Raw genomic sequence first — 17,730 nt, 5'->3', positions numbered from 1 at the left:
GGAGCTTTCAATCAAATAATCAACAAATGAAATCGAGCAAAATCATCAACTGAGAAAACTTCTGAGCTGCTAAGCAGGTTGCCAGAGAAATACGCATTAATACAAAATCCAAATCCACAGTAAATCGCATATTGAAAGCAAGGTTGATTCAAGTCCTGTGGAAATTCAGCAACTTGCAATTCTCTCTTCTCTTGGTTCTTATTGCGGATATTAATCAGCATTCTGCTCAAAATTTACAAAGGATACTTTAATGTCATCTTCATTCTATTTTTATCTTTTAAGTTGTATTTTTAGGTTGTTTCTTTGCCTTTTTTTTTTGGCTTTTCTATTGGAGATTGTTATCCTTTTCATGGATTTTGATTGAAAAAACAAAAAGACTTTGTTTTATGGCCGAAAAAGCAAAAACTATAGTCTCTTGGTTTTATGTGTACGCGTTTATGTGTATGCGTTTGATGAGGCGCGCTTTATTAATTTTCAATATAAAATGTGAGCAGAGTTCGAGGTAGACTAGTACGGTCTAGGGTGGCTGTTCGGTGAATAAGAGTTGGCATTTTCGGTTGAGGAATATCGCGAAACCCGCCTGCTGAACAATTCCTGGCTGAAGGCGAATTGAAGGAAAGAGGATTTGCCCCCCTAAACGTGTTGCATGTATACACATACTACCTCCAATAGTTAATATAAAAAGTTATTTGACTTTTTTTATTTTAAATATAGTATTCCAATTCATTTGATCTATTATATTTATCTATTTTTTTAAAGACAGTCCTTGTAATAATTATAATTCTAGTCAATATAATTGATTAGCAAATATAGTTTAAGAAAGACAACACATATTTATTACAAATAACTAATTTAACTAGTTTTTTTAATCTAATCAAATTAGTCAACTAGTTATTATATTAAGGATCAAAGATAGTATCACATAATATACAACCTCCATCCTAAATATAAGAATTTGTTAAGAATTTAATTTGATCTTATATATAATATAACAGTTATTCACTTTGTTTCTTATATTTTATTCATTTCTTCCTAACTAGTCCCTGTATAGTATTTGACCATGTTAAATTATTTTCATTCTAATGTACATGACTAACAAGAATGTTTTAAAAAAGACAATATCTATTTATTACAAATAATTAATTTAACTAATTTTTAATATTTACAAATTAGATAAAAACTGGAGGTAATATATATTACCTCTAGTCCTTAATATAAAAACTCATTTGACTTTAATTTTGGTTTTAAATATAAGATCTCAATCTAATTTATCATTTATGTTTATTCTTTTTTTAAAAAAAAAAATAGTCCTTGTAATGATAGTAGTTTCAACCAATATACTTGATTAGCAAGGATATTTTAGTAAAGACAATACATATTTATTACAAACAACTAATTTAAGTAATTTTTTAAATCTACTTAAATTAGTCAATTAGCTCTTATATTAAAAAGTACTGGAAATAGTGGTACATAATATTGGGAAAATGATTCTAAGGTCCCATACAAGGAAATATACTACAAAATAGTCAAAAGAAATGTGATAATAAATCACAAGTTCCATAGGGACTTAACTGCAATAATAAGAATGTCAAAAAGACATTATTGCCTAGCAGTGTAGAAGGAAAAGACACTCATATTTCCTGCATGATCTGAAGTTGCTGTGCATGGGAGGGAAGAACTGGAGAAAGAAGGAAGTAGCCATTGATGATGAAGCATCTTCCTCATCACCATCAGTAAACTCCAAAGAGCTTCCATTTTAATCTCTCCAGATTTTCAGGTTTTGAAACTTTCTTCCCCTCCTCTTCTCTGCATTTTGCTTGACAGATTGTGTTTGGGTATAGAAATTTAAAAAATCATTTTTGCCTTTAGGTATTGCAAAACGTTTGTTTTTGGTCTAATATGAACAAGTTAATCAATAGAAAGGTTGTGTTTTTGTTTGGTGTGGGTTGGTAATTTAAGTTGGGGTTTCATTGTGGGTGGGTAAGATGATGATGTGTGCTCTGTTTTTTGTTACATTGTGGGTGATTTTGCTCTGTTTTAGCATAGTTTAGTGTGAAAGGCTAAAGACAACGAACGTTGGTGTGGATAGAAACCTTTTCTAGGAAGTGGGATATTGTGTTGTCAATATAGGCTATGAAAGTTGTTAATAGATGCCGTGATAGTTGTCAATAGTGCTGCTTCACCTGCCAATAACAGCTGGACAATTGTTGATGCAAGTTTACATTAACAATAGCCAGTACGTCTAAGAAGCATCACACTGCCAAACCATGTAAGAACCCAAATACTAGTTGAGAACATATTGAAATTAGCTATTTTTTGTATATGAATGTGAAAGGAATATTATGTAAATGAGTGTGAAAGGATTTTTTTGTAAATGGATACACACCAACAATTAGTTTAGTAATTACATGCAACCTGTATGTTTTTTTTCCAGATGGGTTGTGAAATATGTGTAGTTCTATATATATAAAGGTGTAAATAAAAGTTGGTTATAAACTGATATATTAGATTCTGCTACCATTTAAATTGTAATTATTTCACCCTATATTGTCAATAAACCTGTTCTGACTTCTCACTAATTACACCATAACTTGTCAATTAATTTGCTGATGTAAGTTATCTAATGTGAATTCAAGTTACATAATATTAACATATCATATGATATTTTCAATTATTCTGACATATGACATTTTGGTTGTAATGTCATATATAATCATTATTAAAAGTAGATTATTACTGATATAAAATTATAAAATGAATAATCAATAATTACACAATCACTTGTCAACAGTGGTACTATGACTTGTTAACGGTTGCACTGTAACTTTCATATATAATCATTATTAAAAGTAGATTATTACTGATATAAAATTATAAAATGAATAATCAATAATTACACCATCACTTGTCAACAGTGGTACTATGACTTGTTAACGGTTGCACTGTAACTTGTCAATAGTTGCGCTGTGACTTGTCGACGGTAGCACTGTAACGTTTCAATCATGGAATCAAGGGCATAGAATTTTATCCAGGCACTGCGGCGCTTATAATAGAATGCCTCTCCGTTCTGCTTCAGAGGCCGTGGCAGATTGCTCTAGGCACCGCAACAAATTGAGAATTATGAAACTTGTCAATAAATGCACTGTAACTTATCAATGGTGGCACTGTGACTTATTAAATTTTAAAAAATTTCCATCTAATTAACATACCTTCTGGTTAATATTTGTATTTTAGGTTACATATAACTTAATTGAACATTTTAAATAAAGAACACCTTCAATTCTGAAAATTTCCAACGGCAGTTGTTACTATCCACATGTTCATTAGTGATGATTGACTTTTGATAACGATTCTATATCATTATTAAAAAAAAATAGATTAGTTTTGAGGAATTGGTGATATTGTATGATTTTGTATAGTATTATGTAATGTAAAATCACATTTTTTCAACTTTATATTAGCACATAAATTGACAATTGATAGTGCAACGAGTGACAAGTGATAAAGGGTGTATTGATAATAAAAGGTGCAGATAATAACAACTGATTATGCATCAGAATGTAATATATAACCAACTTTCATTTACAACTTCATACACGTATAATTACACTAATTTCACAACTCATTAAAAAAATACAGTTACACTTATCTAATATCAAACTAATTATGTGTATCTATTGTGACATTTACCAACAAAAAAAATCAATTTTATTTACAAAAAATTCTTTTGCCATCATTTGTCCAAATTCAAAGTGGCTTTTCTTTTTACTATTTTTCTTCTTTTGCCTCATGTGACTGCCCACCCTTCTTCATTGCCTCTTCTTTATTTTTTTTGTAACCTCTACTAATGAGTTAAGGGCATAGAAAGTTATGAACTTTGTGTCAAAATTTTAACAATATTATTTAATATAAATCTGTACAATACAAGTATCATTGACAAGTCAATGAGCTATATTGACAATTATAGTGGTTCATATTGACAACATATTTTCTTGTTTCACAGTAAGTATTTTTAGCTACACCAACCTTCATCTTTCTCATCAATTCCCACCAAACCATGCTAAGACAGAGTAAACCCACTTTCAACCCCCACATTATATCCAAAAATAGAACACCCATCATTATCCTACCCACCTATAATAAAACCCCAATTTAATTGACCAAGCACACACCAAACTAAAAACACAAAGTGATTTTTGCAAATTGCTGGCATAGGTGGAGTGGATGAGATTTTCATATGGGAATGGAAAAGAGACAGAATGAAATTTGGGTTTTCTCCTTCTTACTTTCCATGTATAGAGTGGTGATTTTCAAACTGAAAAACAAAGCAACTTTCCTTTACTTTGGTTCGTTTCACTAGTGGCAGAGAAGTCTTTTTACACTTTACTAAATTGCACTCAAATCTCTTTAAAACTTCACATTCATTACCAAGTTTTCTGATACCTTTATGCAGTATTTTGTGTTTCATGATATCTCATTGTCATTTTCCCCGTAAGATTGGAAAGCATGGGCACAGGGCTGGCGTAGGCTGAGGGAACGCGAGCCGTTTATTGTCGCTCACGGTTGGGTCCGGCTCACCCTTTTATATTCATCATCTTTTTTTCCTACAGGTTGCTCTCATTTCATCCTCAATTATGTGATATATCAATTATCAATGCTCCCTCAATTGTACCAAATTTAAATTAGAAAAATCACTGAAATGTTTGAAAATTTTATTGAGACGTAACATGTTTTTATATACAGAAAATGCCGGTACTTAAATTTTAAGTCCTTCTAACCAATAGAATTTCTAAACAGATGTCTTTTCACCGATTTTCCCCTTAAATTATGCTAATTAATATTTAATTATGAGTTATGTTCACTTTATAAAATGTACTTATGCATAGATATATAGAAAAATGGATGGATAATGAAGTTTTCAAAGAATAAAAATAAAATAAAGTTATAAAACACAGAAACGTGATTCATATCAGCCAGATATCTTAATCGGAAATAAAGACATCAGAAGGGAGGCGACGTAACACGCGAAACGCAAGTGAAGAATAAAGAGGGCAACGGGTTATGCTCATTCCCAGGCACGCCACCAGCAAAGTTATTCACATACACAGTCTTGCCATTTACTATTCCAATCTCTTTTTTCTGGTTACGACCCCATCACCTCATCAACATCATCCCCTTCCTTCCCGCATTTTTCTCATTTTGCCATTTGCGCCAACCAAAAACATTAAACCCTCCTTCCCCAATCACAGCATGTCTATATGTGTACATATATTCACAACAAAAGAGAGATCATGGCATAATTAATTTTTAACGTAATAATCAAAAAAGGCTAATTTACTAACTTCCTAAGTCCTAACGGGGGTCGGGTGGGGTGGGGCCGTCACAACAGAATGAACAAGGGAAGAATCGTTGTCAGAGTTGAGGTGGGAGAAGTTGATCCTTCATCTTCACTTAGCAACCCAACTCTCTTCTAATTCTAAATAACATTTCAGAATCATCGTTTCTTTTCCCCCCTCTCTCCAACCGCCATGACGTTGTACTCCATGAAGAGAAGGAAACAACACGCTGACCAACTAACCATCATCGGCCTCCTTATAGCCAACTTCCTGCGTCGCCGCTACCTCCACCGTCTTCTCGTTTCCGCCGTTTCCGGCTGCTTCCTGCTTCTCTTTGCCATCTTCTCCCTGCTCGCGCCCTCCCCCATGCATCACCTTTCTTCGGTAACTCCCTCTCCTTCATTTTCCACCGTCTCCATTCACTCTGGGTTCCGAATTCTCTGCTTCTCTCGTCTGAGCCGCTCTTATTCCTGTTTATTTATTGTTTCACTCAATTGTCTCTATTTCCTTTAACGTTTTGTATGGCGATCATTTAAACGATATCTTGCTTTATGTGCTGTGGCGCTGACTCCCAGTTTAATGGCAAAGTCGGGTCTCCATTGAAGTCCCATCGGGGTTCGGTGCTTCATGTTCCAGTAAGAAAACTTCCGCCTTATGAATAAAAAGATTTTTTTTTTTTTTTTTGGCAATCCGACTTTGTGTTTGTTTTTCATTTTCCTCTTCGGGTTTTAAAGGCAAATGGAGGTAGTTTAGGTCGTGATTTATGGAGTTCGACTCGTTCGCACCTTTACTATGGCTGCAGCAATGCCAGCGACATATTTTTAAGTAAGTTTATCTAATCATCTTAAAAGTCCAAAAGAACAAAATCTTTTGCACTCGCAATAGTAAAATCCTTTTTTTCCCCCTTCGGGGGCTTCATATTAATTCAAGCCGCGTGTTGCGTACATTTCACTTCTTTACTTGGGGCTGGTGGTTGATCGGCCTTTTTCCTTTGATTAACTTGTAATCAAAGAATCTTGTTGAGTTCTCAGATCAGTTGCATGTGTACATTTTTCTTTCAGATTCTAACATCAAAACGAATCCAAGTCGATACTTGTTGATTGCCACCAGTGGAGGATTGAATCAACAAAGAACAGGGGTGAGCTTCTTCAGCCATGCTTTTTGTTGTTCCTTTTTTGGTTGTCCCTTTTTGTGATCATTCATGGTATTGATTGCAGACTAAGCTTCTTATTTATGTTTTTTCCTTGGGGCCATATGCAACGATAAATTTTCCGCCAGTTAAATATGCAGCTTATCTTGTTAATATTTATTTTTATATTAGATTTTGATTTATTATCTATAACTGCCACTTATTTAGGAAACCCAGGTTTCCTTTAAAAAAAGAAATTAAAAACTTAATCTTGAATTAAAGATTTGATATTTATATCTTCAGACTATTCCAGTCGTCTCCAAATTGTTTTGTTCTACCTGCAGGCTGGCATTCATGATTGTGACCTTAAGTCTATGGCATATTCACTCATTTGCAGACTGATTGAATGTTAGGAAGAGTAATATTTTTTTCTTAAGTCAATAAGGATTTTTTTTATATAACAGCCAATAAAGGGTATTTTCCAAACGTCCCAAGTAAGAAATGACATTCGTAGAAAGCATCAAAGGCGTGGAGATTCTATGTAAATGGCGTCACCCGAAATATGTATATACTTATCCCTGATTCTATACTTAGATTTAAAACCAGCGGCTTAGATTATTATGGAGAACATAATTTAAACCAAAATGAATGAACATTTTCAGCAGACATGTTGGTATAAACAATTAATATTATCGTCCGGGCATTGGTCCTTATTACATAGTTTTCTTTATTATTAGCCAAAAACCCATTGATGGGTAACAGTTGTGATGAGTAATTTTGGATGCATGTGTAAAGTGCGTTTTTGATGCTGAAAGCTATTGCGATGGGTAACAGTTGATATGCTTGTGTGATTGCGCGCGTTCAATCGTATTATATTAAAACAGAAAGTGTTTTTGATGCTGAAAGCTGTTGCTTTGGCCGCAGATTATAGATGCAGTTGTAGCAGCATATCTTTTGAATGCTACGCTTGTTGTTCCCACACTCGATCAGCAATCCTTCTGGAAAGACACAAGGTCTGTCTTGTCATATGCTAATAATATCTTCCGTTTCAATTGCAAGACAAAGTCGTTATCTAGCTTTGTCTTAATTTATGCGTGATACGCTATGTCCTGCAGCAACTTCGCAGAAATATTTGATGTGGACTGGTTCATATCTTTCCTTTGGAATGATGTTAGAATTATTAAACAGCTTTCAAATGAGGGAGGGAAATCTGTGATTCCGTATTCAATCCGTGTTCCAAGGAAATGCACTCCTGAGTGCTATGAAGATCGTGTTTTACCTCATCTTGTCAAGAGGCACGTAAGTGTTAATATGCTTGATTTTATAGAACATAATTTGTTTGCTTTTCATAATTGGAAGCAGTTGATGAATGAGTTCATTGCTAAATTCTGTCCGACTGCAAGTTGAAATTGTTAAATGTATGGGCTAATATTGAGTTTGGGAAAATATTCATGCAATGATAGTTTCGATTATCCCTTGAATGAGGATCCTCATTTTTGAACAACGGAAACCCTGATTGGGGAGGTCCTTTGGCAGCTGCTTTACCCAGAAACCAAGAGTTTGATTTCTTGAAGTTGCCCAGGTTTGGGGGGCTCTCTGGCAGCGATTTTGGTGTCATGTTTAGTCCTGCCTGGTGTTTGTCTTTGTAGTTTGTTTTCTTTGTTTCTTCTGTGCGTGTCATGTTGTCTCGGCAATAACTTTGGGCTATGGATTAATTTTGCTTATAGTAATGGCTGATTTATGTCTTCTATGCTCTGTTCTGTGCCGGAAGTTTTTATTAACTTTTAGTTGTTAACTGATGGACGCCAAGGAGAGTGGGCTCTTTCAAGTTGGTCCTTTAGGAATTAGGCTGCTACATACCCTCTATAGTCACTTTCTTTGATCATGGTAAACAGAAATTAGTCATTGCTTTTTTCAATCTACAGGGCATAGGCTCTGTCTCGTTTTGTTTTTCTCTGTTTTAGGTTTGGTTCCCTTGTTTTATTCGTTTTGGTTCCTGTTGACGGTTTAGTGTTTGTATCTCTTTTATCAATGGTATATTTTCCCTTGGGAAAAAAAAGTTAGCCCTTGAATGACGCTTATCGTTGATCCAGGTTGTTCAGCTCACGAAGTTTGACTACAGACTTTCTAATAGGTTGGATGCAGATCTTCAAAGGCTGAGGTGCCGTGTGAACTACCATGCTCTTAAATTTACCGAATCTATACGAGGAATGGGTAGATTATTAGTTGAGCGTATGAGAATGAAAAGCAAGCATTTTGTTGCTCTGCATTTGAGGTAAGGCATAATAGTTCTGATTAAAAATTACCTCTGCTTGTATTACTATCTGTCTCTCAAAAGAGAACGCAATAATTATTTATGAGGCAAGCAAACATCAGGTTATGCTTGGCTTGTGGGATGAGAGATTGCTTGCCCTTGTGTGACTGAAATGCACAGATCTATGTTACATTATTGTTTTGCTATTATTTATCAAAGGGTTGATTTAGACTGGTGACCGATTATCTGCTAGGTATGAACCCGACATGCTTGCATTCTCCGGATGCTATTATGGCGGAGGGGAGAGGGAGAGAAGAGAACTTGGAGAAATTCGGAAGCGATGGAAAAGTTTACATGTGAGGTTATACTTTCTTCTTAGGAATCACAGCTCCACGTCTTGTTGACTTGTATGAACTTTGTTGTCATTTTATTGTTCAAGTCACAGGCAAGTAACCCTGACAAAGTACGAAGGCACGGAAGATGCCCGCTTACCCCTGAGGAAGTGGGTCTTATGCTGAGAGCATTAGGCTTTGGAAGCGATGTGCACTTGTACGTGGCATCTGGAGATGTATATGGAGGTGAGGAAACATTAGCGCCGCTCAAGGCTCTTTTCCCGAACTTCCATTCCAAGGAGACCTTACTTGGCAAGCAAGAGTTGGCACCATTTGCGCCGTTTTCTTCTCGCATGGCAGCAATTGATTTCATAGTTTGTGATGAAAGCGACGTTTTTGTCACCAATAACAACGGTAACATGGCTAAAATGCTGGCTGGAAGGAGGTAAGCCGCGTGTCTCTCCTGATGTCTCCAAGTTCTGGAAATCAATTTACATGATGACTTGGAACTATCAGATATCGGTGATCTACCAAAGGCAAAAACTTAACTTCTCAAGTGCCTTCTTTGGTGCTGCTGGCCATTTTCTTTTTCATTGTTCCTGCTCATCTTATGTAGGCCTAAAAGTACCACTTATGTTTTGCAGAAAAAAGATAATTCGAATGACAGAACTGACAGTTTAATGCGGATATTGGGGGAGGGGGGGGATCTGGATTTGAAATCACAAGTATCAGATTTTTATTGAATCAAATTAAAGGCCGTTATTTCTTATAGTTGGTTTCTATTTCGAGATTTCTTTATGCTGACAATTACATGCACAGAATCTGGTTGTTGATACATGATGCGGCCATGCTCTGTCTGTTGCAGGAGATACTTGGGCCACAAACCTACCATTCGGCCAAATGCTAAGAAGTTGTACCGGTTGTTTATGAACAAGAACATCATGACTTGGGAGGAATTCGCATCCCGGGTTCGAACTTACCAGGTCGGATTCATGGGAGAGCCAAATGAGTTAAATCCTGGCACGGGTGAGTTTCATGAAAATCCTTCAACTTGCATATGCCAAGACGCTGAGGCAAAGGCTGGGTACGTTCCCTATCGTGGAAAGCAAGCTCGTGAGAGTTTTGAAGGTAGTGAGATGGATGATAAAAATGCGGATATTGGTGATATGAAAGAAGAGTATCTGTTTACTGAGGAGGAGTGATCTAATCTGTAATGTGGAGTATTTGGACAAGTGAGGTCAGATTCATCTCCTAAAAGGATATAGAACAAATTCAGTTCCTGTTTTAGAAGAATTCTTTTCCGATTCAGATTGGCAGGAAGAGAAAGTCTGGTTCATTCAGCACCCATTTCTAACGCGGCATTCGTCTCCAGGGACGGGATTTTTAGTTAGAAGATTTTGATTTGAAGGGGACGTGCTTGGAATATTCGGTGAATAGAGATTGAGAAATGTGGACAAGAATGGGCCTTGAATTTTAAGCCTGTTGTGATATAGCCTTAATGAATAAAGAGCAATATTTAAGTCATCCGTCTACAGAACCATTTTTAACGGAAAAATGAATGCAGAGCTTGCGTAGCATAGGCCATTACAGCCTGAATTTACTAAATACATGTAAACTTGAACTTTATTTTATTTGGACAAGGCAGGGGAGGAGCGTAGTGCCAATCATAAAGGCATCAACGCACAATCCCATGAAAGGTCACTTTCCGGTCCTTGCGAGCTGGGACCGGGGAGTAAGGGCCACCACCTTTTTCTTGCAATTCATTTTTCTACAGAACAATTGCCATCGTTGCGTTTTTTTTGGTTTGGGACGGGTCTCGCAGCTTGTCTATGATTTGGGACCTAAAACCAAAAATGCTGATAGTGGGTGCGTTGGGTTTGGCGGCCTTTGATTTCTTTAATAATAGAGGAGGGAAATCAGAATGAATGATGGCATGCATGTGCGGCGCACGTGCTCGGTCAGTAGTGTTGGACCCTGTTGAGAATGCCGACAAACAAATCCCCAAACGAAATGAAGTGAGTCAGAAACAAGGTTTAGTGAAAAACACACGACAGTGACCTCTCAACAAAACACAAGAAATGCAAAGAATATAATGAGGTACCATCTTACTTGGTAGATGAGCCATTTCACGTGAACTATGTTTAGGGAATTAGTAGCATTAAGCTTAATGTCACCAAGGGATGAATGAATTTTTATTTCAAAATAACAAGTAAAATGGAAGTTGTGATGTCTGAATGAATTGTGAGGGAGGTTTGAGGCAAGAAGGCTATAGGTGGGGGTGAGGTGGATTGCTGAGGAGAAAGTGTAATAATAAGGGAGTCACATGGAGGTTTGTAGGAAAGGAAAGGGGAAAGGAGAAAGGGGGGGCCTTGGATCTGAGTGGACCCAATGCGAGAGGAGAGGCAATAACACAGGAATGATGTTTTCACTTTTCACAGTAGAAAGGCTCCTCCCCTGCCTTCTGCATCATCGTCTCCACCTCGCTGGCCTCATCATTTGCTAATATCTAATCTCCATCACATCTTCTCCTTTCCTTCCACTCATTAGCAATACCCCCAGTTCCATCTTCAATTACTGCTTCCCCTTCCCCTATCCAAAATAATGAGCCACCAACAAAAATAAAGGATAACTCCACAAAATATTGTCCACAGAAAAGCCACCCATTTCAAAATGGCAATTATATATGCATATACGCCACATGTGTGGGTTCCATATTTCTTTTCACGCAATTCTTTTTTAAAAATAAAACGCCTGTTTTTTCCCTAAAATCTCTTTATATTTAAAGAGAGAACTTCGTGGGGACAAAAAAGAAAGCACATGAGTCTCGCGTCTCTTTCTCCCTTTTCTATTCTCTTTCCATCTAAATACAGGAAAATTTATTTTTCCCCTATTTTTTTACTCCCCTCTTTTTGTTTCTCTCTTTATTTTTTTTCTCATGGTTGTTTTCGGCCGGCCAGATTTTCTTTGGTTAATATGCCTGAGACATCAGGCCAGAAAAAAAAAACAAAGAAAAAAAATGCTCAGACAAATATGAAGGAACAAACAGAAACGGTAGTACTAATACGATAAGAACCTTTTAAAATTGTGGATTTAAATAAAACTAGTGTTAAAAAAATCATTGAAGATTGATTTCCAAGCTCGTTTACTTTTGTCTCTCTTCCAAATGATATTTCATTCTGATTATTATGTCAATCATAAGAAATGGAGGCAATTAATTTGCTTGGATGGGAAAGAAAAGCAAAAGCGACTGTTGGAGGTTCCACGTAATATCAATATACTCTTCCGGTTCTAAATATAAGACCCTTATACTAGTGTGTATAAGCTGTTTTATGAGCTGTATAGAATGACTTATAAATAGCTTTTTAATCATAATTTACAAAATACAACATAAGTATATTAAAAAAAATTGTGTCTCAGCTTACATGAAATATGCTTATAAATGATTTCAATTATGACACCAAATAAGACCTTATATATCTATCGCTATTTAATCCAAAATCATCATACGTTACCAATACCATTTACATTATCTTTATTTTGCTTTTTTCCCATGTTTGCGCGGGGCACTAACAAATTACCTCATAGCACAAAATTATTGCCAATAAAGCAGCACTTTATCTGAAATCATTATCCTATATATTATCTCTTTAATGATAATTAATTATCATAAATAATTATGAAAATTGAAAATGAATTATGTCACCGAAGACTTACACGCACATATCACCACACATATATATATACTCCTACAGTCCTTAATATAGACCTAATTATTAAGATGATGTTAGTCCTAAATATAATACCTATTTTTTATATTTATCAATTTTTCCTAAATTATCACTATGGATATTCCCTTAATCATAATCAAGTAGAAGAGGGAATAAGGATACTAAAGAAGATGATTATAGTGTTTTAAAAAAAAAAAACATGTCATGTTTCTTATAATTAACTGACTTACCTAATTTCCTTAATCTAATCAAATTAGTTAAATAAATTTTTTTTATTAAAAACAATAGGAGTATATAAAGAGGTTGTGATTCAAACTCTCAATAACTTGTTTAGTGACAAAAGTGTCAATCACTCGCCATAAGTCGATATCACAAAATTTTCGATATAACTACATATTAGGACCATATAGTAAGAACTGTATTATTTTTTCGGATCATTATTAAAATCATATTCGACACCTAGAATATCTAATATATACAGTGCAGTGTAAATTTACCACTGCTTTCTCGTCCCAAAAAATGAATGTCCCACTACCTCAAGCACAATTCAATCGTGGTTGAATCAATAAGCCGTTCACTGGTTCAATTGATAGGTAGGAGTGCTGGTCAAAAAAGAAAAATTGATAGGTAGGAGTGAGGGAATCATGGCTTCCGTTGACCATATATCGTCCCTAGAAGTTGTTGTGGCGTCCTATCTCTGGGCTTTCTTTTTAACTGTTAAATTAGCTATTTTGATATATCACATATATAAAATTTAAAATAAAGTATCCAATAGTTTATGAACAACTCGACTTATTATTATAAGTATTATATACATCCAACAAATGTATTCTTATAATTGTTAACTGAATTATGCTTGACTTGCAGCTCTAGTGATAAGGCCCATAATAATGTCCTAATAGTTTTTAAAGCTCCACTTGTGATCCTTTTTGTTTTAAGTTCAGGCCAAAAAGCCAAAAAGAAAAAAAGAAGGTTTTATGTTAATTTGTTGGGCATACCATTAGTTCATATATGCACCCTCCGAATTCACGGCCGGGGACGACACCGGAACCTCTGAGGAGGGGGCGGGGAAGAAGGAGGAGAACTAGAACATGCGGCCATGGTTACAAGATACTTCATCGATGTGGGGCCCGTTTGACTGTTTAACTCCAACGGGTGCTTCTGCTCGTTTTGGAAAACAAGGGAGGGAGGCCTCTGGAAAGGCTCCAACTCATATAGCATCAAAGCTGAGGGGCAAAAAAAATGTGTGTGTGTGTAAATATTCTAAAGTCTGGTAAAGAGCTTTTTGCGGGCCACTTTTCTTCTGCACTTCAAACACGCTCATGGTTGGTATGAACAGGCGGCAAGTTGGGGTTGTGACCACAAACTCTGTATGATTATGATCTAACTCTGTTCCAGTCCAAAATCCTAGTTCGAATTGATATAAAGCATTGAAAATAGAAGTAAAGATTGCAAATGAATTTAAAAAAATATTCATTACAGATAATTGCGTATTATTTAGAATTAGATAAACCCACATATACAAGACTAGAGAATACTACCTCCGGTCCTGAATATAAGAGCTAATTCACTAATTTGAGTAGATTAAGAAATAAGTTAAGTGAGTTATTTGTAATAAATAGGTGTTATATTTTTTAAAATATCTTTACTAATCAAATATATTGATTAGAATTACTATTATTCGAAAAACTACATTAGGAAAAAATAGATAAATATAAGAAACAATGTAAATTAGAGCCTTATATTTAAGATCAAAATAAAAATAAAATCAGGTTTTATATGAAAGATGGGAAGTAGTACCAGGAAGGCAGATGGTATTGTCTGATCTCATGTAATAAAAAAATTACTTATAATAAATATTCTTTAATAACTTTTCTCAATTCTAACATTAATCGTTGCCTGTCGTTTTTAATGCTTTTTATCAAAGGAGGCCTAAATGTCATATATATATATATATATGAGGGGACTACCATGATCCAGACATGATAACATAGTGATTAATTGCGACGTCAGCGTCAAGCCATCCTCCGCTTCCCAATTACTTAAGTAACCCTTTTTTTCCTTCCTAATGAGGTCGCCTTTTTTCTTCTCTTTTCTTCCCACCGGTCTCTTCTCCGCACTTCACCTATTGATCTTTTGTTAAATTTTTCATTTCCGCGGGTCAAATTTCTTTTTTAATATCACACGCACACGCGTTCATTGCTTTTACGTATTCCAAATAATCATTGTTTTCACATTATCTTTCGGGACAACGTGTCACTGTGCTGACGAGCTACATCCTTATTTATCTCGTACTTGCTCGCCCCACGCTTCATCTTAACTAGTCATCGTTGTTGGTTTTTTTTTTTTTCCCTGGCTGATGTCATTTTCGTTATTTAAATGACCACATCATCCTAACCTATTAAACCTAACTCCCCTCTTTGCAGTCTTGCATACGGCCTCCTGTCATTAATTGATTGATTTGAAAGGCCAAAAAAATTAAAAAAATTATTTTAAATATTATATTTACTGTTTTTTTTCAAACTAATTTATCTAAGTTGTAAATCGATACATAATCATGAATATTTTAGAAGGATTATAAAACATATACTATGATTGAGTATTTTTTTTATTTTTTAAATTAGTTAACTAAATCTTATATTAAAAATTAGGAGTAATATTACACAAATTAAACCCTGTCACATGAGCTGCAATGTTTATATGCTTCCTCAATGCCTATGAATATTGATTACTGTATGTGGGCAAATATAATACTCCTGCGCGCATGTATCGAAATCTAAAAACCGTAAAAACTATATATGGATTCGATGGATCAAATGAGAGTCGAATAATTAAACAACGCATTCATACTCCTTGTGTCCTTGAACATAATACGTAGTATGTTCTTTCTTTATAATGTATTAGTTCAGAATTTTATAGTGTTTCGAAAGATCTTTCTAAAATATCCCTCTTCAATAATTTTTCCTAAGATTTTAATATATAAATATTTTTTTCAAATATACCCCTATATATTTAAATAGGGACGACAGATTTGAAAAAAGAATAAAAAATAACTCAGAGTCTTTGATTTTTTTTTTTTTGACCAGAAGAGTCTTTGATTGATTTTACGTAATTTTAATAGCTGTATAGTATTATACGTAAGGACAGGGGAAGGAAGTCTAGTCGTTTTTTGGGAATAATAACAAAAGGCATATGCTGAATCAGTAGTGGGCATGGCAGGTGGCTGTGAAATTTGAAGACCGCAAGACAATAATTGAATATGAGGTCACATCAAGGGACTGGCGTCTCGTGTTACATATATCTATATATATACGTATAAAGCATTGAGTTTCAATGAGACAATGACCCGACCCCAAATCATCACAACAGGGACTATAATTAATGGCTCGCTGCATCAACATTTATTTATGCATGCATTTGCATGGAACATGATATTAATTAATAGAGGCAAAAACGCAAAGAACGGAGGGAAGATCAAAAGTTAAGAAGGAGAAGTGGTTAATAAGTTCAGCTGTGAACATTAAAGCAGAAGTTATGGCATTCAATTCTGGTGTGGCCGGTACTGTTTTGTAATCATGTTGTAGGACCCCCCTGCATGGCCCCCCCTCAAATTCATCTCTCACATTCCTCTCCCTCATTTCGTATGTGTTGATGGAAAATGCATGAAAGATTCGTACGAGCCAAAACCTCCGTGTTCGAGTGAAGGGAGAGAGCTAAAGCGACAACAGTGCCAAACATCATCACGCACTCACAATTATTGACGCAAAACTTGTACACCAGTTGCCCTCGCGAGTTATTAAAATGGCTAAAAAGCGTTACTTTTGTACAACTAGCAAGCGCAATAATTACGTCGCTATAATGTGTACTGCAGCGAAGAAATATTTGGCTCCCTGTATGATTATTATATATTGATTTGGAATTAAGCAAAAGCCACCGGCTTTGTACCGAGTTGGGCCAGCTTTTTTACCTCTCCCTCTTTTTTGTGCCTTGGGGGGGTGGGGCAAAAAACAGCTACCGCAACGAGGGAAAGAAGAGATGAAAGAGCCAAGTTTCTCCCAGCAGATAAACTACCTCTTGTGTATGAATATGGCAGAGAATTCAATCTATGCCTTTCACTTTTGATAATAGAGCTGTTCAACTACTCGTGAATAATAGAGGGATACATTCATATGCGAGACGAATTCCCAATTCTGAGTCCTTGAATTTTCTCTTTTCAGCTTGAGGAATATTGCGGGTGGGTGTGGGACGCACCCAACCAAGGTGAAAGTAAATGTAAGCCATCATCAATAGTGCTTTGAGTGCCATAAAATGGACTTTCATGTATACCCTGTGAATAAATTATAAAATTTAGAGAGTCCAAGCGTTGGAGACACGAAAATCAATTACGAGAATTACTATCTAATAGTAAAATCTAGATTATTAACCAGTACTTTTGAATATCATGATTCAATTTCAATGAATGTTGTTGGCGGATATAGCTGAAACTTGGGGTTATTCGTTGATTGTTGGTATGTGGGGGTTAATAGTTTTAAGTTTGCATAGGTGAGATGGACAGGTCTAATACGATACCTTCATCTTTTCGTCAAATTCTAGACCTCCATAATTAACTATAGGCGGCAGAATTACCGTACATAAAATAGCTAGGCGGCCAACTGTTTTAAGTGAATAGGGTTCCTTTTCACGTGTTTCTATCAACATTCAGTTCTTCAATTTGCAAAATAAGTAAACAAGGGATTATATTATTGCTTCGATTTACATATTTAGTGTAATTAACTTAGAGATGGGAATGTGAAGACAAGCAGTTGAGTGAACACCAATTAAGATACCCATAACATGTTAGAAATTTGCCACTGATGCGTGCCCATTCCTTCACGCATGAGTATATATCATAATGCTGCTGCATTAAAAAAAAAAAAATCTTGCTCAGCAATCCAATGATGTGTTAGCTATG

At 35.4% G+C, this 17,730-nt stretch overlaps 1 protein-coding gene across 2 annotated transcripts; it reads left to right on the top strand.

Annotated features, from left to right (window-relative positions):
* The first annotated feature begins 5,529 nt into the window (after positions 1-5,529).
* LOC114725703 (protein ROOT HAIR SPECIFIC 17) lies at positions 5,530-10,638 on the top strand. 2 transcript variants are annotated; one of them, XM_028912242.1, is made up of 10 exons: positions 5,530-5,720; positions 5,912-5,971; positions 6,071-6,161; positions 6,398-6,474; positions 7,390-7,478; positions 7,581-7,764; positions 8,559-8,740; positions 8,973-9,075; positions 9,165-9,496; positions 9,917-10,638. In XM_028912242.1, the coding sequence occupies exons 1-10, from the start codon at positions 5,544-5,546 to the stop codon at positions 10,251-10,253; spliced, it is 1,632 nt and encodes a 543-aa protein (XP_028768075.1). In that variant the 5' UTR covers positions 5,530-5,543; the 3' UTR covers positions 10,254-10,638. The 2 variants fall into 2 exon arrangements, with proteins under 2 accessions (XP_028768075.1, XP_028768074.1); XM_028912241.1 differs by having other exon boundaries at positions 9,159-9,496.
* The last annotated feature ends 7,092 nt before the right edge of the window (positions 10,639-17,730 follow it).

This window comes from Neltuma alba, unplaced genomic scaffold (genome assembly GCF_004799145.2).
Source record: "Neltuma alba isolate B1F8T4 unplaced genomic scaffold, ASM479914v2 tig00012263_pilon, whole genome shotgun sequence".
NCBI lineage: Eukaryota > Viridiplantae > Streptophyta > Magnoliopsida > Fabales > Fabaceae > Neltuma > Neltuma alba.
Note: the sequence above shows the minus strand (reverse complement) of the source record. Positions and strands in the feature narration are given on the sequence as shown.